We start from the raw sequence: 21592 nt of genomic DNA, 5'->3' as shown, positions 1-21592 counted from the left end.
ATGATGTATACAGAAAATTACACTGTCATGGGAAGGAGATGCTTATGTTTAAGGAGCAACTTAATGCTTACTGAAGCTACTGAGTTGAGTGCATGTAGTTATCATGAAAAAGAGTACATTGGCACTGTGTCACATCTCTCAGGCTCAAACCTCTTAGGCTGTGTCTACACTATAAAAGTGACTTTGAAGTTGCTTACTTCAAGGACAACTTCGAAGTAAGCAACTTTGAAGTTGAGCATCTACACACATCGTACTTTGAAGTTAAACTTCGAAGAAGGGCACTACTCCATTCCCAGGAATGGAGTAAGGACTCTGAAGTTAACATTGAAGTAAGGGAAAATGCGTGTAGTCCCTCTGCTGGCTACTTCAACGTTAACTCTGAAGTTAGTTCCTAGCGTAGATGCACCCTCAGTGCCTGATAACATTCCACCTGACACAATTAGTTTTAATTTAATCAAATAAGCCTTTACATTGTATTTTCATTGTAAAGTGTATTTGTCATGAGAGGAGTTATTATGTGAAGAAAATATTTTTTTTCTTTTCCTGTAAATGTATCTAAAGGGATGTAAATTAAACTATTAGTCAATTAGTCACAGCTACAGTAACTCCAAGATCCAAAACCTTAGGCATGAGCTGAGCTCAGTGGCAGTTGTATACACTGTTGGTGAAAGCAGTAAACTAGGGACAGATAAATGACTTTTGTCCCATTCCACAGCTCTTAATCTTCAGTGAATCAGCTGTGGGACATAGTCAATAGCAAAGTTTTTAATGAGGGACTAAAGAGGTGAACTCATAATTTGTGGGAAAATAAGTTTATTAGAAATTAAACAGAAGTAATAAAAATTAAGCCTTAATATCTGTGTGAAATACTGCCATATATCTGTAGGGTGGCAAATATAGATAAGATGGGTACAAAATACTTAACTGATTGGTTTAAAGGTCATAAAATTGTGTATATGTCAGAATACTTTCAAGCATTGGAAGGTGATCACATCAATAGTCGGCAAGTAACTAGTAAATCCAAGGTTATCTCTCTCTCTTTTTTTTTAAGGTGCTGTCTCTTAAATAATATTATGCCAACATAATTTAAAGTTTCTTTGGTGTTCCTAATGTGCTGTGGTTGGCAAGATCACAATGTTTTCTTACTTAACTTAGGAATATTGTGAAGTAATGCAACATAGATATGTGGATCAATTTTTTTTACACAGAATACTTGGGAAACTTTAGTAAAGACAACAAGATCATGAAGAAAAGTGAAACAATATTTTTCTTTGCATGAGTAAATAATGTCCATGCTAATGCTGACTGGAGTAAAGTAGAGCCAAGAAATGAGAGGCGGGAGAGAGAATAGGTAAATAAGTACCACTTGTCAGTTTACATTGTTACATTTCATGTAAGTTCTTTTTGTAGATTTTTTTCATTCACCTATTTGTTGTTCTCTGGATGCTTCTTAACTGTAATACTATGCTCTGTCTTGTTCTCATTGAAGTCATTTGCAGTTATACAGCAAAGCATATTCCCATTGGAGTGTCCCTTTTTTATGTCCATGTGGGTACAAATTTGTACACAGGCTGTCCCCAAATTACAAACATTTGAATTATTTGAACACTCACACAGATGAACAAAAGATCACCTGCAGCCTCCAGGGATCAGGCAAGACACACAGGGGCTGGTGGGTCAGACAAGTGCCATCTGGAGGACACTGGAGGATCAGCGTGGTCATATAGCCAGCTGCTGGAGAGAAGCAGTACTTTGAAGGGGAAACTACCAGTTCTCTCTAGCTGCCTGCTACATGGCTGCCCTCCACCTCACTCAGAGTTGTGCTCTCTATCTGTGCTCACCACCTCCTGGTAAGTGAGGGCTGGCTATAGCCTGTGGGGGGCATGGAAGTGGTGAGGTGGCAGATTGGAGTGGCTGCAGAACCCAGAGCAAAGGCGAGGGGTGAGGGCAAGGATGCCCAGAAGTTCCCTTCAGAATCTCCACCTACCTCCACATCCTCCTCTAATTAAACCTGGCTTTCCTCAAGCACCCATATTCCAGGTTAAATAAAAATGATTTCTACTTTATTTCATTGAGAATCTACAAGATTTTGTCTACATCGTGGGTTAAATAGGCTTTTGTGGGCTAGCCTGGGAATCTGACTACCACTTAGAACATTGAGTTCCAAGTTCCAAGCAACTGACTTATGAACGAACTTTTGTAACACATCCTGTTCATAAGTTGAGACTTCCTGTATATACAATAAAGTGTATGATGGGGGGAGGATGTATATATGTAAACTGGACAAAATGATAACTCTTTGGTGCTAACATAACTTTAAGTTTCTATGTTTAAACACAGATCAGAATACACACAAAGTTAAGATTCTCATAATAAATTAATTCACCTGTGACTATTTTATGTTGCCTGATAAGTTTATATGTAATAGCCTATCTAGTATCTGAAAGTATTATATGTGCAGTCTACATAAATCATTGCTATAAAAAGTTTACATATGAAATCCCAAAGGTCATGTATGCTAATTCTCTGTGCATAAATAATACTGTCCACATTCATCACTTTTGCAGGGATGAGGTCTTAGGGTTATCCTGAAGACCTTAACTTTTGCATTTGGTGACATTTTTCTCTTTAAACACAAATTTATTTTTGTTTTAACATTTTATCTGGTAAAAGCTATTTTAAATGTGTTTTTAAAGGATTTCTAAAGGTTTGACCTGTGTAACTCATTAATGGCTTTAATAAGTCATCTTATATTAACACTAATAACATCTCTTTATTCCACCAGCTAACTTAATGTACACTATATGTGCAAACACAAGACTGTGGAGTATATCAGACTGTTTACTATATATATATATATATATATAGTTTTCTAAAATGATATTTTGCTTTTATTGGTATATTATCTTAGGAATTGTCATAGCTAAGCATAGCTTAGCTTAGCCCTGCTGGCAAGCAACCAGGGAGCATGTGACTGGGTGCATGCGAACAGGGTGCTTGCTAACAGGAGGGAGTTAGAGAGTTTTGAGAGGGGCTCTCCTGGGGAAGGAGGGGGCAAACTACAGCACCTTTGGGTAAGTGGCTCTCTGGAGTGTGTGCGTGTGTGGGTTTGGGGGTTCTGCGCCTGGGTTTGTCTGTTTATTTGGTTTTTGGAGTGCTGAGCTGTTTGTTTGTTTGTTTGAAAGGCCATGGGCTCAGGCTGGCCATGTGCTCAGGCTGCGTGCCAATTGGCTCAGCAGTAGTCAGAGGGAGGGGCTCTCTCAGGTAGGCCAGAGCTCTAAAGCCCTGCTGGCAAGCGACCAGGGAGCACGCGAACAGGGTGGTTGCTAACAGAAGGGAGTTTTGAGAGGGGAATTTAGAGGGGGAGCTTAGAGGGAGCTAGTTACTTTTTAAGGTGTAAGAGGCAGCATCATCCCCAACTGCTGGCTGGAGCTGAGGGACCCCCTGCAGCATGAGGAGCGGGGGGGGGGCGAGATTGAGGGATGTCAGTGGTGGGCAAGTGGTTTGGGGGCATCTAGTATGGCTGAGAGGATGGCAGCACCCACGGAGGCTGCTTGCGGCGTGCTGGCTCAGATTGCATGGTTTCCAGGCTCAGTCCTGCGCTCCCTGCATGCACGCACTGCACCAGACCTGTGGGGCTCCAGGGACAGCTGTAGCCAGATGAAGAGTTGGTAGGTTTGGCTGGGACCCAGCGTGCGGCTGGGCTGCGAGATCGGCGCCTTCCTGGAGAACGTGGGGCTGCAGCAGCATGTGGCCAGGTGCGGAGAGGCTGGGGGAAGGGGGACCTGGGGACAACGAGAACTGATAGGGGACAGTGTGGTGCAGTTGGGAGACATGAGAGTGGATGGGGGAAAAGGGGACACGGAGGGAGGATCTGGGGGGTGATGGTAGCCGATGAGAGGCAGATGGGTGGGGAGGAGGGTCCTGGGGAGGCGAGGTGGTCGTCACGGGGAGCTTTGGGGACATGTGGTGCCAGGGAGGTGCAAGAGGTAGCCGGACCGTACCCACTTTCTCCATACCTCACTGCCTTGTGGGTTATCCTGGAAAGGAGCAAGCCTAAGGGAGTAAACCCTGACAGAAAAGCCAGAGGGAAGTCCTAAGGCGGTTCTGTGCCAGTTTCTGGCATTGACCTGGCAACTCCTGCAGCTGAGCTGGTACCAGACATAGAGGTTATCCTCTCCTTTGGACTATATCAGTAAAGCGGAGAGGGGAACGCTGGCATCTGGGCAGCCCAGGGTCCCAATAATCGCCCAAGCTCACGCCTAGAGAGGTACTCCAGCATCACTAACAGCGTTGAACCAACATGGGAGGTAACAGATACCGGTTATAAGCTCTTGTTCGATTGGCGTAGAGAACGAGCGCCAGGGGTTGCATCCAACGGTGGGAGAGATCATCACATCTCACTGGACAGTCACCGCCCGCCTCAAGCTGGGCAGTCCCCAGCCAATAGGGTACCATCTCACCACAGTTCACCTGCCTCACTGGGTGCGTAAGTCTTAAGGTTCCCAAACCAGACAAGTGACCTGAAAGCTGAGCACCAGGCAAACCAATAAGAAAATCAACAAGAAAAGGAAACCATCAACGTTTTAAGCTTGCTTGCTGGAATGTGCGGACCATGCTGACTAGTCTGACTGAAGATCTTCAGGACATCAGCGACACCCAAAAAACCACTGTCATCAATGACGAACTGAAGAGTCTCCAAGTTGACATTGCTGCTCTGCAAGAGACACATCTCGCAGATTCAGGATCTCTAAAGGAAAAGGACTACACCTTTTTCTGGCAGGGTAAATCCCAAGAAGAACCCAGGGAGCATGGTGTTGGCTTCACCATCGGAAACACCCTTCTACAAATGGTGGATTAGTCATGGGTGGATCATAAAGACTCCTTCAGGTCATACTTCAAACTCACGCCGGTCCTGTCCACCTGATCAGCACTTACGCCCCAACCCTGTACGCCGCACCAGAAGTAAAAGACAAGTTTTATGACGTGTTTAGTGCTGCCATAGCGCAAATACCTGCTCGCGAACAACTGTACATTCTGGGTGACTTCAGTGCGAGAGTTGGAGCCGATCATGACTCGTGGCCTTCCTGCTTAGGCCACTTTGGTGTAGGAAAAATGAATGAAAATGGTCAGCGTCTGCTCGAACTTTGCACGTACCACAATCTGTGCGTCACAAACACATTTTTCCAAACCAAGCCACAGCACAGAGTGTCATGGAGACACCCACACTCAAAACACTGGCATCAACTAGACGTGGTCATCACTAGACGTGATAACCTCAAAAACGTCCTTCTGACACGCAGCTATCATAGTGCTGACTGTGATACAGATCACTCGTTAGTTTGCTCCAAACTCAAGGTGATTCCCAAGAAGCTGCACCACTCTAAACCAACTGGAAGGCCCCGCATTGATGCCAGAAAGACGGCTAACTCAGAGACAGCTGAAAAGTTCAGAACGACCCTCAAGGCGCAGCAACCCTGGGGGTGCCGATGTGACATCCAGACAGCAGCTGAGGGATACAATGCAGAACACGGCCTTGTCGGTGTTTGGAAGAAGAGCTAGAAACACAAATGACTGGTTCGAAGCTAACTCCGATGAGATGATTTCAGCCATCAAAAAAAAGCACGCTGCGCTCCTGGAGTACAAACGTTCGCCAAGCAAGAATACCCTGCAAGCGCTCAGAGCAGCCAGAAAAACAGTACAGCAGACAGCCACGCACTGTGCCAACAACTACTGGCTCAAGCTATGCAGCAGCATCCAGACCAGAGCTGATTTTGGTAACCTCAGGGGAATGTACTATAGCATCAAGAAGGCATTAGGACCCACCCAGAACAAGATGGCACCTCTGAAATCCAAATCTGGTGAAGTCATCACTGACAAAGCCAAACAGATGGAGCGCTGGGTCGAGCACTACTCCGAGCTGTACTCACGCGAGGACATTGTGGTCAACTCAGCCCTCGATGCTGTCGAACTCCTACCAGTAATGGACTAACTGGACCAGGAACCAACTGTGGGTGAACCGAAGAAAGCCATCGACAACATTGCAGTAGGAAAGGCCCCAGGCCAGGATGGTATACCACCAGAGGTAATCAAGTGTGCCACAGACACTCTCCTGGAACCCCTACATGAGCTACTGTGCCTGTGCCTGTGCTGGAGAGAGGGAGAAGTTCCCCAGGACATGCATGACGCTAACATCATAATTTTGTATAAGAACAAAGGAGACAGAAGCGACTGCAACAATTATCGTGGAATCTCCCTCCTAAGCATCACTGGTAAACTGTTCGCTCGCGTCATCCTCGGCAGACTCCAGAAGATTGCGGAGAGGGTGTATCCTGACTCACAGTGCGGATTCCGCGCAGAGAAATCTACTGTCGACGTGGTCTTTTCTCTGAGGCAGCTTCAGGAGAAATGCAGAGAGCAGAGGAAGCCACTCTATACTGCCTTCATCAACCTAACCAAGGCCTTCGACTTGGTCAGCAGGGATGGACTGTTCAAACTGCTCCACAAGATAGGATGTCCGCCACGGTTACTCAAGATGATCCAGTCTTTCCACGAAGACATGAGAGGAACCGTCCAATATGATGGCACATTATCGGATGCTTTCAGCATCAGGAGCGGCGTCAAACAAGGATGCTTCCTTGCTCCGACATTGTTCGGGATCTTCTTCGAAGTCCTCCTTAAAGACACCTTTAGATCTTCAACAGAGGGCATCTTTTTGCACACAAGATCTGATGGGGAACTGTTGAATCTTGCAAGGCTGAAAGCTAAATCTAAGGTACGGGAAGTCCTCATCAGAGATACACTGTTCGCAGGTGATGCTGATGTAGTGTCACACACAGAAGACCAGCTTCAGAAGCTGCTGGATCAGTTCTCCAAGGCATGCAAGGACTTAGGGCTCTCCATCAGCCTAAAGAAGACAAATGTACTTGCTCAGGACGTTGCTGTTTCTCCATCAATCAGCATTGACAACTATACATTAGAGGTCGTCCACGAGTTCGTTTACCTCGGGTCCACCATCACTGACACCCTGTCCTTGGAGACTGAGCTAAATAGGAGGATCAGTAAAGCAGCCACAACTCTGTCCAGACTCAGCGAGAGAGTGTGGAATAACAACAAGCTGTACACTCACACCAAAATGCAAGTCTACAGAGTCTGCATCCTCAGCACCCTCCTTTACGGCAGTGAGACCTGGACCATGTACGCACGCCAGGAAAAGAGGCTGAACGTCTTCCACTTACGATACGTCAGGCACATCCTTGGAATATCGTGGAAGGACAGAGTGTCCAACACTACCATCCTTGAGCAAGCTGAAATCCCAACTATGCACATCCTCCTCAGGCAGCAGCGGCTCCACTGGCTTGGCCACGTCCACAGGATGAATGATGGAAGGATCCCAAAAGACATCCTGTATGGCGAGCTAGCCTCTGGCAAAAGACCTCCTAGATGCCCCCAGCTGCACTACAAAGATGTTTGCAAGAGAGACCTCAGGGAAGTAGACATCAAGCCAGACAGCTGGAAGGAGCTGGCAGATGATCACAGCAGATGGAGGCAGGAACTATACAAGGGCCTTCAGAAGCTTGAGTTGAGGATCAGACAGCTAGCAGAGGAGAAGTGAGCCCACAGAAAGCACAGCAAGGACCTGTCAGACACCCATTACATATGCAACAGATGTAAGAAGGACTGTCACTCTTGTGTGGGTCTTCACAGTCACAGCCGACGTTGCAAATGAGAATGCCAAACGGAACTACGAAGGGCGCGTTCCATAGTCTACATCGACTGAAGGATGCTACTAACTAACGGTCATAGCTAAGAACTTGAAAATGTCCTGGCCTGCAAAATTTTGTTCAATGCACTGATGGCTCCATAGTATATAAATATGGGTGTCTTGATCAGTTTTGAGTCATTGCCTGTGTTTAATAGAATCAATGGCTTTACGCCACTAAAGAGCTATAGGATACATTCAGTGTCTAAAAGGTACTGTTGTCTAGCTTGAGCTTTGATGAGCTATAGGAGGACCCAGTGCCTCTTAAAGTTGGTGTGCTTGTTTGGTGTGAATTCAGTGAGTCCTGGATCAAGCCATGTAGTGTCTCACTTCAGTACCTCAATTTTCCATGACTGAATGTTATCCGTCCTGCAACTGAGGGCATACATTTTTGTGGATATGGAAGGAGGGATGGAAGGAATCAAAGAAATTCACAATATAAGGAGCAACCCAGATGAAGAGGGTCAGTTGAGTGCAGTCAACAGGTAAGGTGACTAAATGAGATGGTTTTAGTTTATCTCTTTTGTCTGCAAAGTACCATGTGGCTATCACCACTGAGTATGTTACCATAAGTTGCAGAGGGGTACCCTTGTTAGTCTGTATCTGAAAAAATAATAAGGATTCGTTTGGCACCTTAAAGACTAACATATTTAATGGATATGAGCTTTTGTGGGTTAAAAAACAATTCCTGGAGCCACTCCATGAATCTGATGAAGAGGTTTTTACCCACGAAAGCTCAAGCCCAAACAAATCAGTTAGTCTTTAAGGTGCCACAGGACTCCTCATTGTTTATGCTAAATACAATTAGGGTCTGACCTTCTAAAATGACCAGTGGGCCTGCTCCCTTTGAAGATAGTACATAGGAGAATTACTGGCTCTTTTAATCTGTAGTGTCCAATGCTTAGTCCAATTTTCATATCAATAAAACAGTGCAGTTTTTTAAAAAAAATATTTTTGATGAGGTACGGTAGCACTGTCCACATTTAGTTGCAAATGACCCATTTAATTGCTCCTTAAATGGCAAGTAAAATACTATCAAGATTTTGTGTGTGTGTATGTGCACGTGAGAGAGAGCTCATGGCCAATTAAAGGAAAGCAGACTGGGGTGCAAAAGTTCAAATATTGTACAATAAACCTTTCATTGTGCTGCAGATTGACAAGATACCTCAACCATCCATTTGCATAAAATGTGTTCTTTGTAAGACATGAAGTGAGAATAAATCATTTAAAAATTAATTTGGAATCTCAGAAAGGTGTGTGAGCACCAAAAGTTTTGTCATGGGGGAAATTGCTAAATAAATTATGTATATGTCTCAAATAATAATGCCAACTTAACCTACTTCACCTTGCTTTGACTGCACAGGCTTATTTCATTATGACCTCAAAGAATAATTTGTGTGTAGTTGGGTTATTAAAACAGAATAGAAAATTAATAGATATATTCAAATAGCAATACAGCCAATTACAAGATTACATTAACTTGTAAGGCAAATTCTTCTATGTCCTATATAAATAGGGTCTTTGAGTTGATATATACACATCCTGTAAATATTTTATAGCTCATGCCTCTGCAGATATCACCCAGATGAAAATAATTTTGAATGATGTACCAAACCATTCCAGAGAAGCTGTCAGTTTCTATTGCTAAGGGAATTCAAACAGTAGTGCTATTTTACCATCATGTTCTGGTGGTTTTAAGTTGAGTAGGAATGTTGAGTACTTGATTTTATTCTATTGAAAATAGCAGTCTTTAAGAGCAAGGTGATTCTCCCTCTCTTGCATCGCCCATTATGCATGCCCCACTGATGTTGATTGTGCATCAGTTATCTCTCATGTGTTTCGTTAACATTTTTATTTATTTTAGTGAAGTTAAAATCAACAATGGGTCCAGTCTGAGCCCAATAAAGTCCTTTAATCCTTGGGACTTTGGATTTGACCGTATGCTTACATTAATGGTGACATTAAACCGGGATGATCTTAATTAAGGTGCTTTCCATTTATTACTGACAATGTGTCAATAGTTTCTTCGCACAGCAGTTATGAGCAAGAATTGTGTTTCTGAACTTTGACAAGCTCCAGAATTATGTATGCACATCAGCTAAATGAAATCTGTGTCTCTACTGTAGTTTCTTTTATCCAGGCCATATTGTTCTCTCTCAAGGGCACAACAATCATTGAGACTGGTTTCCATGCAAAACACTGACATTCCCTGAAGAGAGTGTCCTGTTGTTTTTGCCATCTGGGAGAAAGAGTTTGGGGTGGGACTGGAGGGAGAGTAAGGTTAGGTGATAATTAATATGCACACAGTGTTAAGTCTGAATGTCATATATCCTGATGAAGAGTGTGGGAAAAAAATCCAGTTCCAAATAATGTTAACACTCCATGTAGTATAGGTTGAACTTTCTAGTGTTGCACCCTGGTGCCAAACAAGAGAATTTGCTCTTCCATGGGAGGTTAATATTTTTAGCAGCATTAGCAACATTTGCACTGCCTACTGGGCTCTCAGAAGACATTTAAGTATAAATTAGAACTAAACACCACAGAACACTGAGAGCCAGGACTGGTGGCTGTAAATAAACTTTATGGGACAACAGAAACTTGGTCACAACCATAGTAAGTGGTCATCCACTAAATTCTCCTAAATCTAGAACTAAAATTGTGCTAGATTACAGATGTTGCTGGATGAAATTGTGCTGGACTAGAGAGGATCAACAAGTAGAAGTGTATTTTAACATTACAGCTAAATCAGGATTTATAAGCGAGATATGAAATTTAGAGCATAACTAGAATTAATTATAGAATAAGAAAAGTGTTTTCAGAATACATGTGCAGAAAAGCATGCACGCTTTTGCATATGCTGAAGTTGTATGTGTAAAATGCCTGATACTTTAAGAATATGTTTTCTGATATATATACATATCCCCATCCATACATTTCTCGAAAATTATGATGGACCACATGACACAGACTTTCAATGGAAACCTTACATGACATAGTCTGCTGAATTAGAATGTAAATATCAGGCCCAGAGGATTTCTATAGCCTTACTATATTGCTGTGCTCTCTGCCACTTACCACTGATGGAGCCTCAGTTCCCACCTGTCACACAATATCTCACAGTTGCACAATTACTCTATGTCATGTGCATTTCCACATACTTTATTTTTTAACTGGGCATATACATGTGGGGTGAGATTTTCAGAAACGCTCAGTCTTGATCTGCATCTTCTCATGTTGATGTCAATAGGACTTTTATCATTAGCTTCACCAGAGTTAAATCTGTGCTGAACACTTGATAAAATCAACTTCCAAATGCTATGAGTTGAAAAATGTAGAGCAGCCTCTGCTGCTGGACACGGTATATTTGTAACTCAGAACTTCATTATGGGATTCATTTCCATTTCCTATGTTAAAAGGATATGTATGCAGGTTTGGGAGATTTCTCACCACCTCTTTTGTGTAAGTCCCAGTGAAATAACGAAGTTTACACATTTATTGTATTAAAACAAGCTGAAATTAATAACTATATGGGTTCTGGAGCATTTCCTGTGACCTTTATTGTATTTAAAGTTTTATTACATGGTAAAAAGATAATTGTGATACCATGAGTCTGCTCAAGAGTACTGGGAACTTTGGGTTTTAAAATGCAAACTTCAGTTGATTTTTTTTGGCAGTGTGATATTGGTAACTTGTCTTGAGTTAGTTTTTATTTTTATTATTATTAAAATGTATGCATCTTTAAGTCTGTACATCACTTCCTGTGTCTTCTCTGCTATTTTACTTCCTATGATTTTGGAAAATATGTTGGTGAGCTTTTGAGGAATATATTTTGGAAAATATGTTGGTGAGCTTTTGAGGAACAAAATGTAGAATAACATTCTTGATATTGCACTTACTGAAGATGCAAAATGGTATTAGAGGAATGAGTAGAGGTGGGTATTCTTGAGACTGTGGGGCAAATCTTCAGCTGAACTTCAGCTACACTGATTTACAAAAGCGGCAGATGAAGCCAAATATGTCTAACTGCCCATTGTAGATTTAGTAAGTTACAAGGCTCTATGTTAAGTTTTTTTGTTTTAAATATTTAATTATAGGCATATAGCATCATCCTGTTGTGACACTGAGTGCTGTTTTTCTCTTAAGCTCTCAGAATGTAGCTTAATAACCTTTATGTGTAAAAGTCCTTATTATGTAATTCTCCAAAATTTAGCATCCTGCAGTCATTCTGGTCTCTCAGAACTTTCTCTTGATTGAATTCCTATTTCTTACTGATATTCTGAAATTTCAAAAGGAAATGCTTTGCAGCTCATTTCCTCCTCGTTTAACACACTCCAATAATTTACTTAAATCCCTTTCTATTTTAGATTATTTCAGGTGTTTTAAGCCAGGAATAAGTCTTTCTTTAGAACCCCTTTTGCTATGAAGAACTGAACCAGGACTCACTCATTTACAATTTTTCGTGCTGCTGTTTCATATCTGGAGGCATGAGCATGGTTTGTCTCTAAAGCTAACCTGTCCTTGTCATCCATAATTCAGCATTGTTTGCCTCAGGGAACCCAAATAATGGAAAAGAAAGGAAGTTTCAAGACAAGATCATGTTGAGTAATCGTTAAAACAAATATTGCCAAGATCTAATCTGAAATGCATGTTCAGATTTTGTAAGTAAAACATACAGTGGGGGCGTAGTGGGAGAGAGAGAGCCTTATTACTGCTGCAATTTTAGGCCAATTATTTTAAGTATGGCACTGCTCTTCAGTTCATATGTTTTCAGTCTTCTCCCTCCTCATAAGCCCTGTAGCTATACACACCTTTTCATTGTTTCCATCCAACCTGAAATAAAGTGTGTGTTTTATACCCATAAATTCATATGGCTGACATTTTATAGTGTGTGTATTAGAACATAAATTGCTCTAAAGCGCTTGGCAGACTAACTCAATGTGCTGGACGGTTTATTTCAGTGATTTAAAAGATATGTTAGAACATAAAAGGGCAACAAAACAATTAAGGGTATGGAATAGCTTCCATATGAGGATAGATTAAAACGACTGGGATTTTCAGTTTAGAGAAGAGTTGACTGGGGTGGGAGGTTGGGTATGATAAAGGTCTATAAAATCATGAACTGTGTGGAGAAAGTCAATAAGGAAGCATTGTTTATTCTGTACGTGCGACACAGGAACCAAAGGTCATTCTATGAAATTATAAGGCAGCAGATTTAAAAAAATACAATACAAAAGGAAGTATTTCTTCACAGAACACACGCAGAGAAGCTTTGGAAATCATTGTCAGGAGTTGTTGTGAAGGGTAAAAGTATAATTGGATTGAAAAAAAGAATTAGATAAGTTCATGGGGGATAGGTCCATCAATGGCTATTAGCCAAGATGGTCACCAATGCAACCCCATGCTCTGGGTTCCTAAACCTCTAGCTGCTGGAAGCTGGGAGTGAATGGGTGGATCACTCGATGGTTACCATGGTCTGTTCATTCCTTCTCTGAAGCATCTGCCATTGACCACTGTCAGGAGACGAGATAGTGGGACAGAACATCTGAACCTGTATGGCAGTTCTTACAAGTTCTACTTAGTTAGGTCTAAATATTCGTACATGCACTATCTCATGGTACTGGGACGCTCAGGGTGTGGCTTGCAGTCTCAATGGGAGTTGCAGAGCTGCTGATATGGAAGCTACTTCAGCAAGTCATTATAAGATAGCCGTGGTTGTAGGCACATAAGCCACCACATCCCAGTAGTCTGGATTGTGCCCTGCCATGCCACAGTGCCATTCCATATGGATGTACGTACCCTGTCAGAATTAAAACTGGAACTTTAAGCACTAAAACACACATTTACATCAGCTGTTAATTAAAGGAATATCTATGTTAGAGGGCTCATTAGTAAGCTTTTGCCCTGCACTGTCCATTAGGGGAGACACAATCTACCTATATGGAGGAAGCCTGTCTTAAGTATTTAATATACCCAAGAATTGAACTTTCCATATGAGTTACCACTAGGGAATGACCCCCACAGGTGTCTGCAGCAGGGACTGAACTTGGAATTTTCATACCAAAAACGTATGCTTCTCCCCATACAAGTTTAATCCACACTGATGACCTACAAGCACTGGGCTGCTAGAGTGTCGTGTACCCTCATAGAAAAGATACTGAGTTAGCATTAGCTGCACTATTTTATTTCCATTCATTTTTCAGAATCTGGCTTATGTCTATTTCTGTAAATAAAGGCACAGTTAAAACATTTCTAGTAACACATTTCTTGATGTTGATTGATAACCACTTTTTTACAGCTCAATAAAAGGAACAGATGTATGATACAACTCCATGTTCAAATTGATTTTTCTCCTATTGAGCTTTATCATACCAAAGGAGTGTAAAACTCACTGCATAGTTTTTAACACTTCTCATGGCTTCCTCTTGCATCTTATCATTTCCATTTTTGCCCAGCAGATTTCACAGGTATTACATTTCTAATGTGCAATAGTATATAAACTAGGCCCAGAATGTTCAGACTTTTCACCACTCCTAAGTTCTGCAACTTTTATTTGGAGGCATTTTAAAAAGGTTCATTGTTTCTTCTTCTTCATCCTCCAGAAGTTGTTGCTGCAGGCAGTACTCTTCCTGCACTGACCCTTCTCTCTGCTCCTTGCTACTCTCTGTGATTGAAGGTCACACTCATGCTTGCACAGAGCATCTGTTTGGAAATCACCTTCTGAGTAAAGTCCTTTCTTTAATTCCTTTTCACTTTTGTTTGACACTTACTATTTTAAAATGCTTTCTATGAAGGCTACAATTGCACTCTATTTTCAATGTGTTGTAATTGCATTTTTTTATATCTCTTATAAACAGACATGCCAACTAGTTTAGAAAAAAACTAACTAGAAGTAATTTAGTACTAATTGGGTGGACAAAGGCTTCCAGATTTAAAACAATTTTTTTAGAATCCCCACTCTATTCCTTACTCATGTTAAAGTAAGAAAGAAAGAAAATCAGGACATGTTGTGAATTCGGTGTTCTAATATTTATTGTCCTGTTAATATCACGTCATCCATATGCCAGTGGGTCACAAACTATCAGCCTTTTCCTGTCATTTTGTAGAACATGTAATTAGCAATAAAATTTAAAAAGTTATATGGGGAAAACCACAACCTAAAACTATGTGAGACGATTGTTCCATTAAATATATTGACATTTGCCAAATGTAAAAGGTTAAAAGTCACTAAAAAGAGATTTATCTCAGATATCTATCAGGGCACTGCAAGCAAACGCACACGTATTTTAAGAAAAGTGATTTGATAACATCTATTTAAGGAAAATGCTCCATTATCTAGTTTGTTTGACATTAGGGTCTCAATTCTGATGCTGGGTGTTCTTTACGAAAGCATCCGTGTGAGCTAGGGGAACGCTGTAGCTCACGAGATTGAACAATACCTAGCAGAAGTGAGATGCAGATCTTCCCTGCTTTTCAAAGTGATAAGTAATTTGTTTCCTTTTCTATTAATATGAGCTAAAAAGGAGTGCAGGTATCTCCCTGCTCCTGCAACCTCAAGAAAAGACTGGTCCTAAATGAGGAAATCTGCCAGACGCATGAAAGCTAATGCAGGCCCCTTTGCTGCCACTGGCTGCAGGTCTCCACTCTGGCAGAGTCAGAGTCTGGCATTGACCAAGTGGAAACTGGAGAGGACTCCCACTTGAAGCAAGAGGCTAGCTATGGAGCCCTGCTTCCAGGGACCAGGAGTGCTGCCCTGAAAGGGTGCACAAAGCCTGGCAGCTGCCGGACTGCACTTATGGCCCTCAGTACCCACTCGGTCTTTGCCAACCTCTCTGTTGCTGCTGCTGACTGCCAAGCAGGGACTTGGGCAGGAAGAGCACATGAGGGAAGAGGTGAGGTGGCTGCAGAGCCCCAGGGCTGGTGGGCAGAGATGCAGCCCTGTGAGGCTCCATAGCCACTCTGCTACTTCTCCAAGTGGCCCCCTCCGCTCTCCTCCCCCTCCCTCTGTTGGAGTGCTACAAATGAGCTATTTGCAGCTCTATGTAAGCCGTGGGAGGGGGATGGAGAGGAGTTGCTGAGCATGGGGTCTGAGTTTTTTCATATCTCTGTCTACACTAGAGCGATCTGTTGACAGAAGTTACTGTGAGAAGATCATCCGGGAAAACTTCTTTCGACAGATTGTGGCCAACTGGAAGCACAGCAGAGGGCTGCCAGGTGTCCCAGAAGCCCTGTCTGTCAACAAAGGCCCCCTGGAACATCCAGTCTGGCTTTCTGTCAAGAGATCTCTGTTGAGAGAGGCATTCTGCTTCATGGGGGAATAGGAAGATACTGTTGACAGAAGTGACGTGTTCTCCTGATTTACTGTTGACAATAACGCCTTGGGAATGTGGATGCTCTGTGGGTTTTGCTGACAAAATACCAATTTTGTTGACAAGCCCTCTAATGTAGACATAGCCCATGAACACTCAGGGGATGCCAGACCATAGATGTTGCCGGACTTTGGAAATCCAGGCTATTGAGTTTGAATCTGTATTTCAAAACATGTTAGAGAACTACCTAATGTCCCATAGAGTCTAATCAGCATCTGAGAATATTGCCATGTGGCACACAGTTTACATGTGAAAATCTCCTCATCCTCTGGAATTAGAGATGGGCAAAAAGGATTTATACAGTCCATTCTTCTGACCTCTTTCCAATATAAATCTGTCACCTTGGCCTTCCTAATTATGCTCTGTTTAATTGCAATGTCTCTTAACATGATCAGAATGAGTTTTAAGAGATGTGTATGTCATTTCAGTTATCATTGGCAGGTAGGTGCTTCATTTGCAATATGGTAAGTATCTGCATGACATACAGCTAGAGTCCACATTACCATATTTAATATTTTGGGTTTATTTTATTTGTTACCATCAATGCATGCGTCTTTTTAATTTTTAAGACTTCATTTCTTTTTTTTTCTTTTTTTAAAGGCCTCGTGGAATTCTGCATGTACTGACGTCTCAGTTTAGAAACCAATCAGCATCTCATTGGTTCCAACATTATTAAATTTAAAAACAGCATCTGGACTCTCTGCACTAATGGATTTTATTAAATATTGATTAATATGAAATGAGCCTCATTTTACCAGTACTTCCATGCTTACCTAACTTATCAAAATAATATTTCATAATATTTGCATATCAAAAATAAGAAATTTTGACAAAAGCTGTTTTATCAAAATTATCAGTAAATTATCAATTTATTCAGCATCTAAAATAAAACATTTGTATACAGCTATAGTATTTAAATAATTTAGTAATAGTCCATTGACCCTCAAATCTGAGATTAGAGAATGTGTTTTAAAGGATCATAGCCTTATGAAAATGAATGAATGAGTTGGAAGGCTTTTATTCTCAATCTTGCAGCACAGGTACCCATGACTAGTGAAAAAAAACCAGGAACTCCTTTGAGGGTGTGATGTATTAAGTAAATACTCATTTTCTTGTTCAAATAATGATTTGTAATCTTCAGGCCAAATTATGTGCAAGTGTATTTTACACAGTGGATTTCCACAAGCATAAGTGAGGTTAGCATTTATACACTTGTGAGGAAACTTAGGTCATATTCTTTTGGGGTACAGGCTATTTCTTCACTTGGGTTGAAATCTTTGGGGTCATTATCTTATTGTCCTTCAATTCTGTAGTTTTTCATAAGAGTTTCAGTTTACAAAAGGCATCTTTTAAAGTGCAGCTGAGGCAGATGAATTAACTATAAACTGTATTCACTGTTCATGGGTGATTATACAAAAATGTATTTGCATATGTATACAGCAGGTGACTTCTTGAGCCCATCCTCAAAAGAGGATTGTGAACTCTAGGTAAAGTCCAAATGAACCCTTTCTCTGGAGGGTTTTTAATTTAAAGAAATCAATAAATTAACAAAGTTCAACTCAGATTCTCCCCAGGTTTGGTTGCTCCTAGGTCTCCTGACCTAGGGCTGTCCTGCTTCACCATCACCATTTCTCCTTAATAACCAGGATGGGCATCAACAAAACTCTTAATCCATTCCAAATAGAACCATCATCTGCTAACAACATGAATGTTTATTATTTCTGTTGCCATAGTGATTAGGGCCCCGATATAGACCAAGAGCCCAGATTACAACATTATTACAACATTTGCCTGTAATCCTACATCAGGTGTTGGTGTGATATAACATGCAAATTCTGTCAGCTTGTTTACAGTATTATTATAATGACTATAGTGTGTGTGAGGAGAACATTCACTGAACATCAACTATTATTTAACCTTTGAGATATTAAATTTACAAAATCCAACATTTTACATTTGGATACAAATAACTCACCTTCGGCTTTACAGGTGCCTGAAATTAATAAAACAAAAAAACATTTACCAAAACAACAAGAGACATTATTCTATTGTATTATGTCAACTGACTTGTGTTATGTAGTTGGAATCAATATTTATCAGTTCTTATTGTTTCCATCAGCTTCTCTTCTTATCCCTAACCTCTTAGGGTCATCCTTCAGGCCTGGGTTTCACTCCAGAATCTGCTACTTACATAGACCTCTGTACCCAAGTGGATACCAGTGGGACTATCTATTTTTTTTATATGCAGTGAGTTCAGAGGCACTGATAGCCACTGCGGACCCTGGGGCAAGGTGGGAAGGGGGCATGGCTCCATGCCCCAGAAGAGGCAGATCCAAGAGCAGAAGGAGCATAGCCAATAGCATTGAGTACTCAATACCACCCTTACTGCAGGGCTGTCCCCACCCTCCCTTGCTAACAGCCATGCACAGCCAGAGTCGCACTGCTGCAGCATTTCAGAAGGGCACTGAGCTCTGGCTCCTGCTGCTGCCCAAGTAGCACTGGTGGCTGGAGCTCCAGATCCCTTTGAAATGCTGGGCCTGGGGGTGAGTGCCCTTTCTGACACACACATACCCCCATCAGCAGGCCTGAGTGAGTTATTTCTCTCTCTCCCTTTCATGCTTGTGAACACATCCATTGATTAATTTAGTTTAAAAGTTCTTTATTTTCACAGTACTTGTCCATATCCTGCATAGCACTGGAGAAACACAGCACTTTATTAGAAGCAAGCTTTAAATGATGATATCCTGGCCTCACTGAAGTCAGCAGACAAAGTCTGAGTTGTATAAGGCCAAAAAGTTACATGAAAATATTAACTTTCTAACTTATTATATTAGTATAATCAATATTGTTTTGATTAAGTATTTGTTTCAATTGTATGAGAAGCATTTGATGATGAATAGGCATCATACATAAATATTAAGCTACATTGTTTTGTTTAAAGAACCAAATGAATCACAGCTATGCAATAAATCAAGACAATTGAACTTACCCCATAGACATTGACCCTTTTTTGAACTTCACTTTCTCTTTTGCTATTGTCTTGTCGTCTTTGGTTCATTTTTTTTTTTGTTTTCTTGTCTGAAAACCCCTCTTTGTAATCATGGGAATGAAATCATTGAAGCTCCATACCCTTTTACTCTGTCATGCTTTTGTCATACCTACCATGTTTATAAAGACATAAACACTATCTCGCTCAGAAGAAGAATAATTAGAAGGAAGAATGAACATTTTTCATTGTAGTGATTTGGCATGAGATTATGTGTTTTGCCTTAAAGCACTAAGTAAAACTTCTGAATGGAGACTGATGTTAATCAGCAAATACAATAAAATAGCAAAGATTTTTGAAAATAATCCATTTTAAATTTAGGGTTCAAACAAACAACATTTCTTAGAATATGTAGTCTCATTTTACCTATGTCTTGTCTGCAGTCTGCATCTTGCAAGGTGGAATTTCCAATAAAAGATTTTATTTAAAGACAGCAAATCCCTTTTTCATGTTGAACTATTGTTTCTAAAACCATTTGGGGATGGAGCATTGTCTTTCTGAATGTAATTACAGTGCACTGCTGGATACAACAATTCAGCCTTGATAGGCTACCATGCACAAGTAACATGATGTCAACCAGACAATTCCAAATTCCAAATTACAAAGAGTCAGGGACTTTATTTTTAATTTATTTAAGGATAACTAGTAACTGTCAGCCATCAACCTCGGAAAAAATTAGCTACTTGAGTAACCTGGCTTCTACTTAACAAAGTGATTATTCCACACCCATGTTTGCTGTGTTACTCCTGTTGTCATCCTCAATGATCACCACTGGGGTGTTCCAAAAGTTTACAATACTGCACCATAAACATCTGTCACTGCTTTTGTAGTCTGGTGGTTTATATGGTCAGAACAGCACTAACTTAAGTCAGACGTTCTCATTTTTGTTCCTGAATTCCATTTTAGGAGCATAATATTAAACAACAATTTAATTTTGATTTTGACAGTTGTAAGAAAACAGATATTCCCATTCTGTAGCAGACATCTGCACATTTGTATGATACAAACAAACAAAAAAGCAGTTGGCAAAGAACTTGATTGTGCGATACTTTGTCAAACAACTAACTAGCAGAAACAATAATATAGACTTCCAGGAATATCGTTTGATATTATCTTAGTGGTTAATGTGTATAATTGGCACTTCAATAATTAAAGTAAAAGCACAGTAGGTACTTTAACTTTAGTGAGTTAGGCAGGTTCTACCTGCAAAGTGCCCAAATTTCCTGAAATTTCCCTAAGCATAGGACTAACAAAAGAAGAGTTTTACGTAAAGAGATGTTTAGTGAGTGCTTTATGCGGGTTGTCATCTTGTTTTTGTTAACCCCCCGGATCTCTCAGCGTTTTCTTCCCCTTCTCCCAAACCACTTAAGGCAAAATTCTTGTCCTCACTCTTCCACAACACTTCCAGGCATTTTCTTCCAGGAGCCAGGTGCAGCAGTGCTGTGAGTTTCCCAGCTGCCTGCCACTTGCAGGGGCTGGGAAACTGACCAGGGCTGCTGCGTTCATCAGTGTCCCGGCTTCTGCAAGTGGCAGGTGGCCAGAAGCCAGACACAACAACACCAGTCAGCCTCTGAACACTAATGAATTCAATTCAAAGACAAGGCACTTCCACACTAGCCTTCATTCAAACTCTCAAATTCAAACTTGATGCTACACCCACCTGGTTGTGACGGTATTATGCTATTGATAAATGTTCTCCCTAAATCAAGCTAATGGTATTTACAGTGAAGACAGTCACTTGGTACAGTCAAGCTAACTACCTTAAATTAAAATTTATCTTGTAGTTTAGACATAACTTTAGTCCAGGTGTTACATATGCTTAGTCTTCAAGTCTTGCGTATCCTTTTGCTTGTGACATTTTGGGGTGGCTCTGTGATTTAAGAAGAATCTCTGAAGAGGGACCGTACTAAGACCATCAAATTACTTTTCTTTTTATGCTCACAATCCAATCCTGCTACACAGTACAGGGTGACGATGTTGGCATCATGTTTGTGTTGTCTGGCGCCTTACAGTGATTTTTCTGTCAAAGGAGAAATTCTACTGTACTTGGATAGAATCCCACAGCACATTTCTTATGTTAGATCCAAGAAATAGTCACTCATTATTTAGGAACACAACAGAGAGAAGCATAGTAGCTTTGCCAAAGTCAATCACTGGATATCTCTGTGTATTGTGAGTTTCAGCTCTGGCTTCCCAAAAATAGTCATTCACTTCCTGACTCTGGTTTTCTACTCTTCCTCTGGCAGTATTTTCCGAGTGCTGTGTCATGGCTCCCTTCCCACTCTAGCAAGACAAATGCAGAAGTGGGGGCCAGCAAAAGTACCTCCAAAACCTTATCTACCAGGTTTTGGTAGGAACTTCCCCCCCAGAATCCTAAAAACCTTAGATTTTGGGGATAAAATTCACTGCCACCACCCA

General features: G+C 41.2%; 1 protein-coding gene across 2 annotated transcripts in view; it reads left to right on the top strand.

Moving 5' to 3' along the window:
- Window positions 1–21592, top strand: part of CCSER1 (coiled-coil serine rich protein 1) — a 1054165-nt gene that overhangs the window by 653603 nt on the left and 378970 nt on the right. Inside the window, exon 10 of one of the 2 annotated variants that reach the window (XM_074993603.1) lies at window positions 16729–19107. The exons of the other annotated variant lie outside the window; for it this stretch is intronic. Coding sequence (XP_074849704.1) covers window positions 16729–16767 — 39 coding nt within the window. The 3' untranslated portion in view covers window positions 16768–19107. Of the gene's footprint in view, window positions 1–16728; window positions 19108–21592 lie in introns of those variants that run through there. 2 annotated transcript variants of the gene reach the window in all.

The sequence above is a fragment of the Carettochelys insculpta genome, chromosome 4 (assembly GCF_033958435.1).
Source record: "Carettochelys insculpta isolate YL-2023 chromosome 4, ASM3395843v1, whole genome shotgun sequence".
NCBI classification, from domain to species: domain Eukaryota; kingdom Metazoa; phylum Chordata; order Testudines; family Carettochelyidae; genus Carettochelys; species Carettochelys insculpta.
This window is presented reverse-complemented; position numbering and strand designations above follow the sequence as displayed.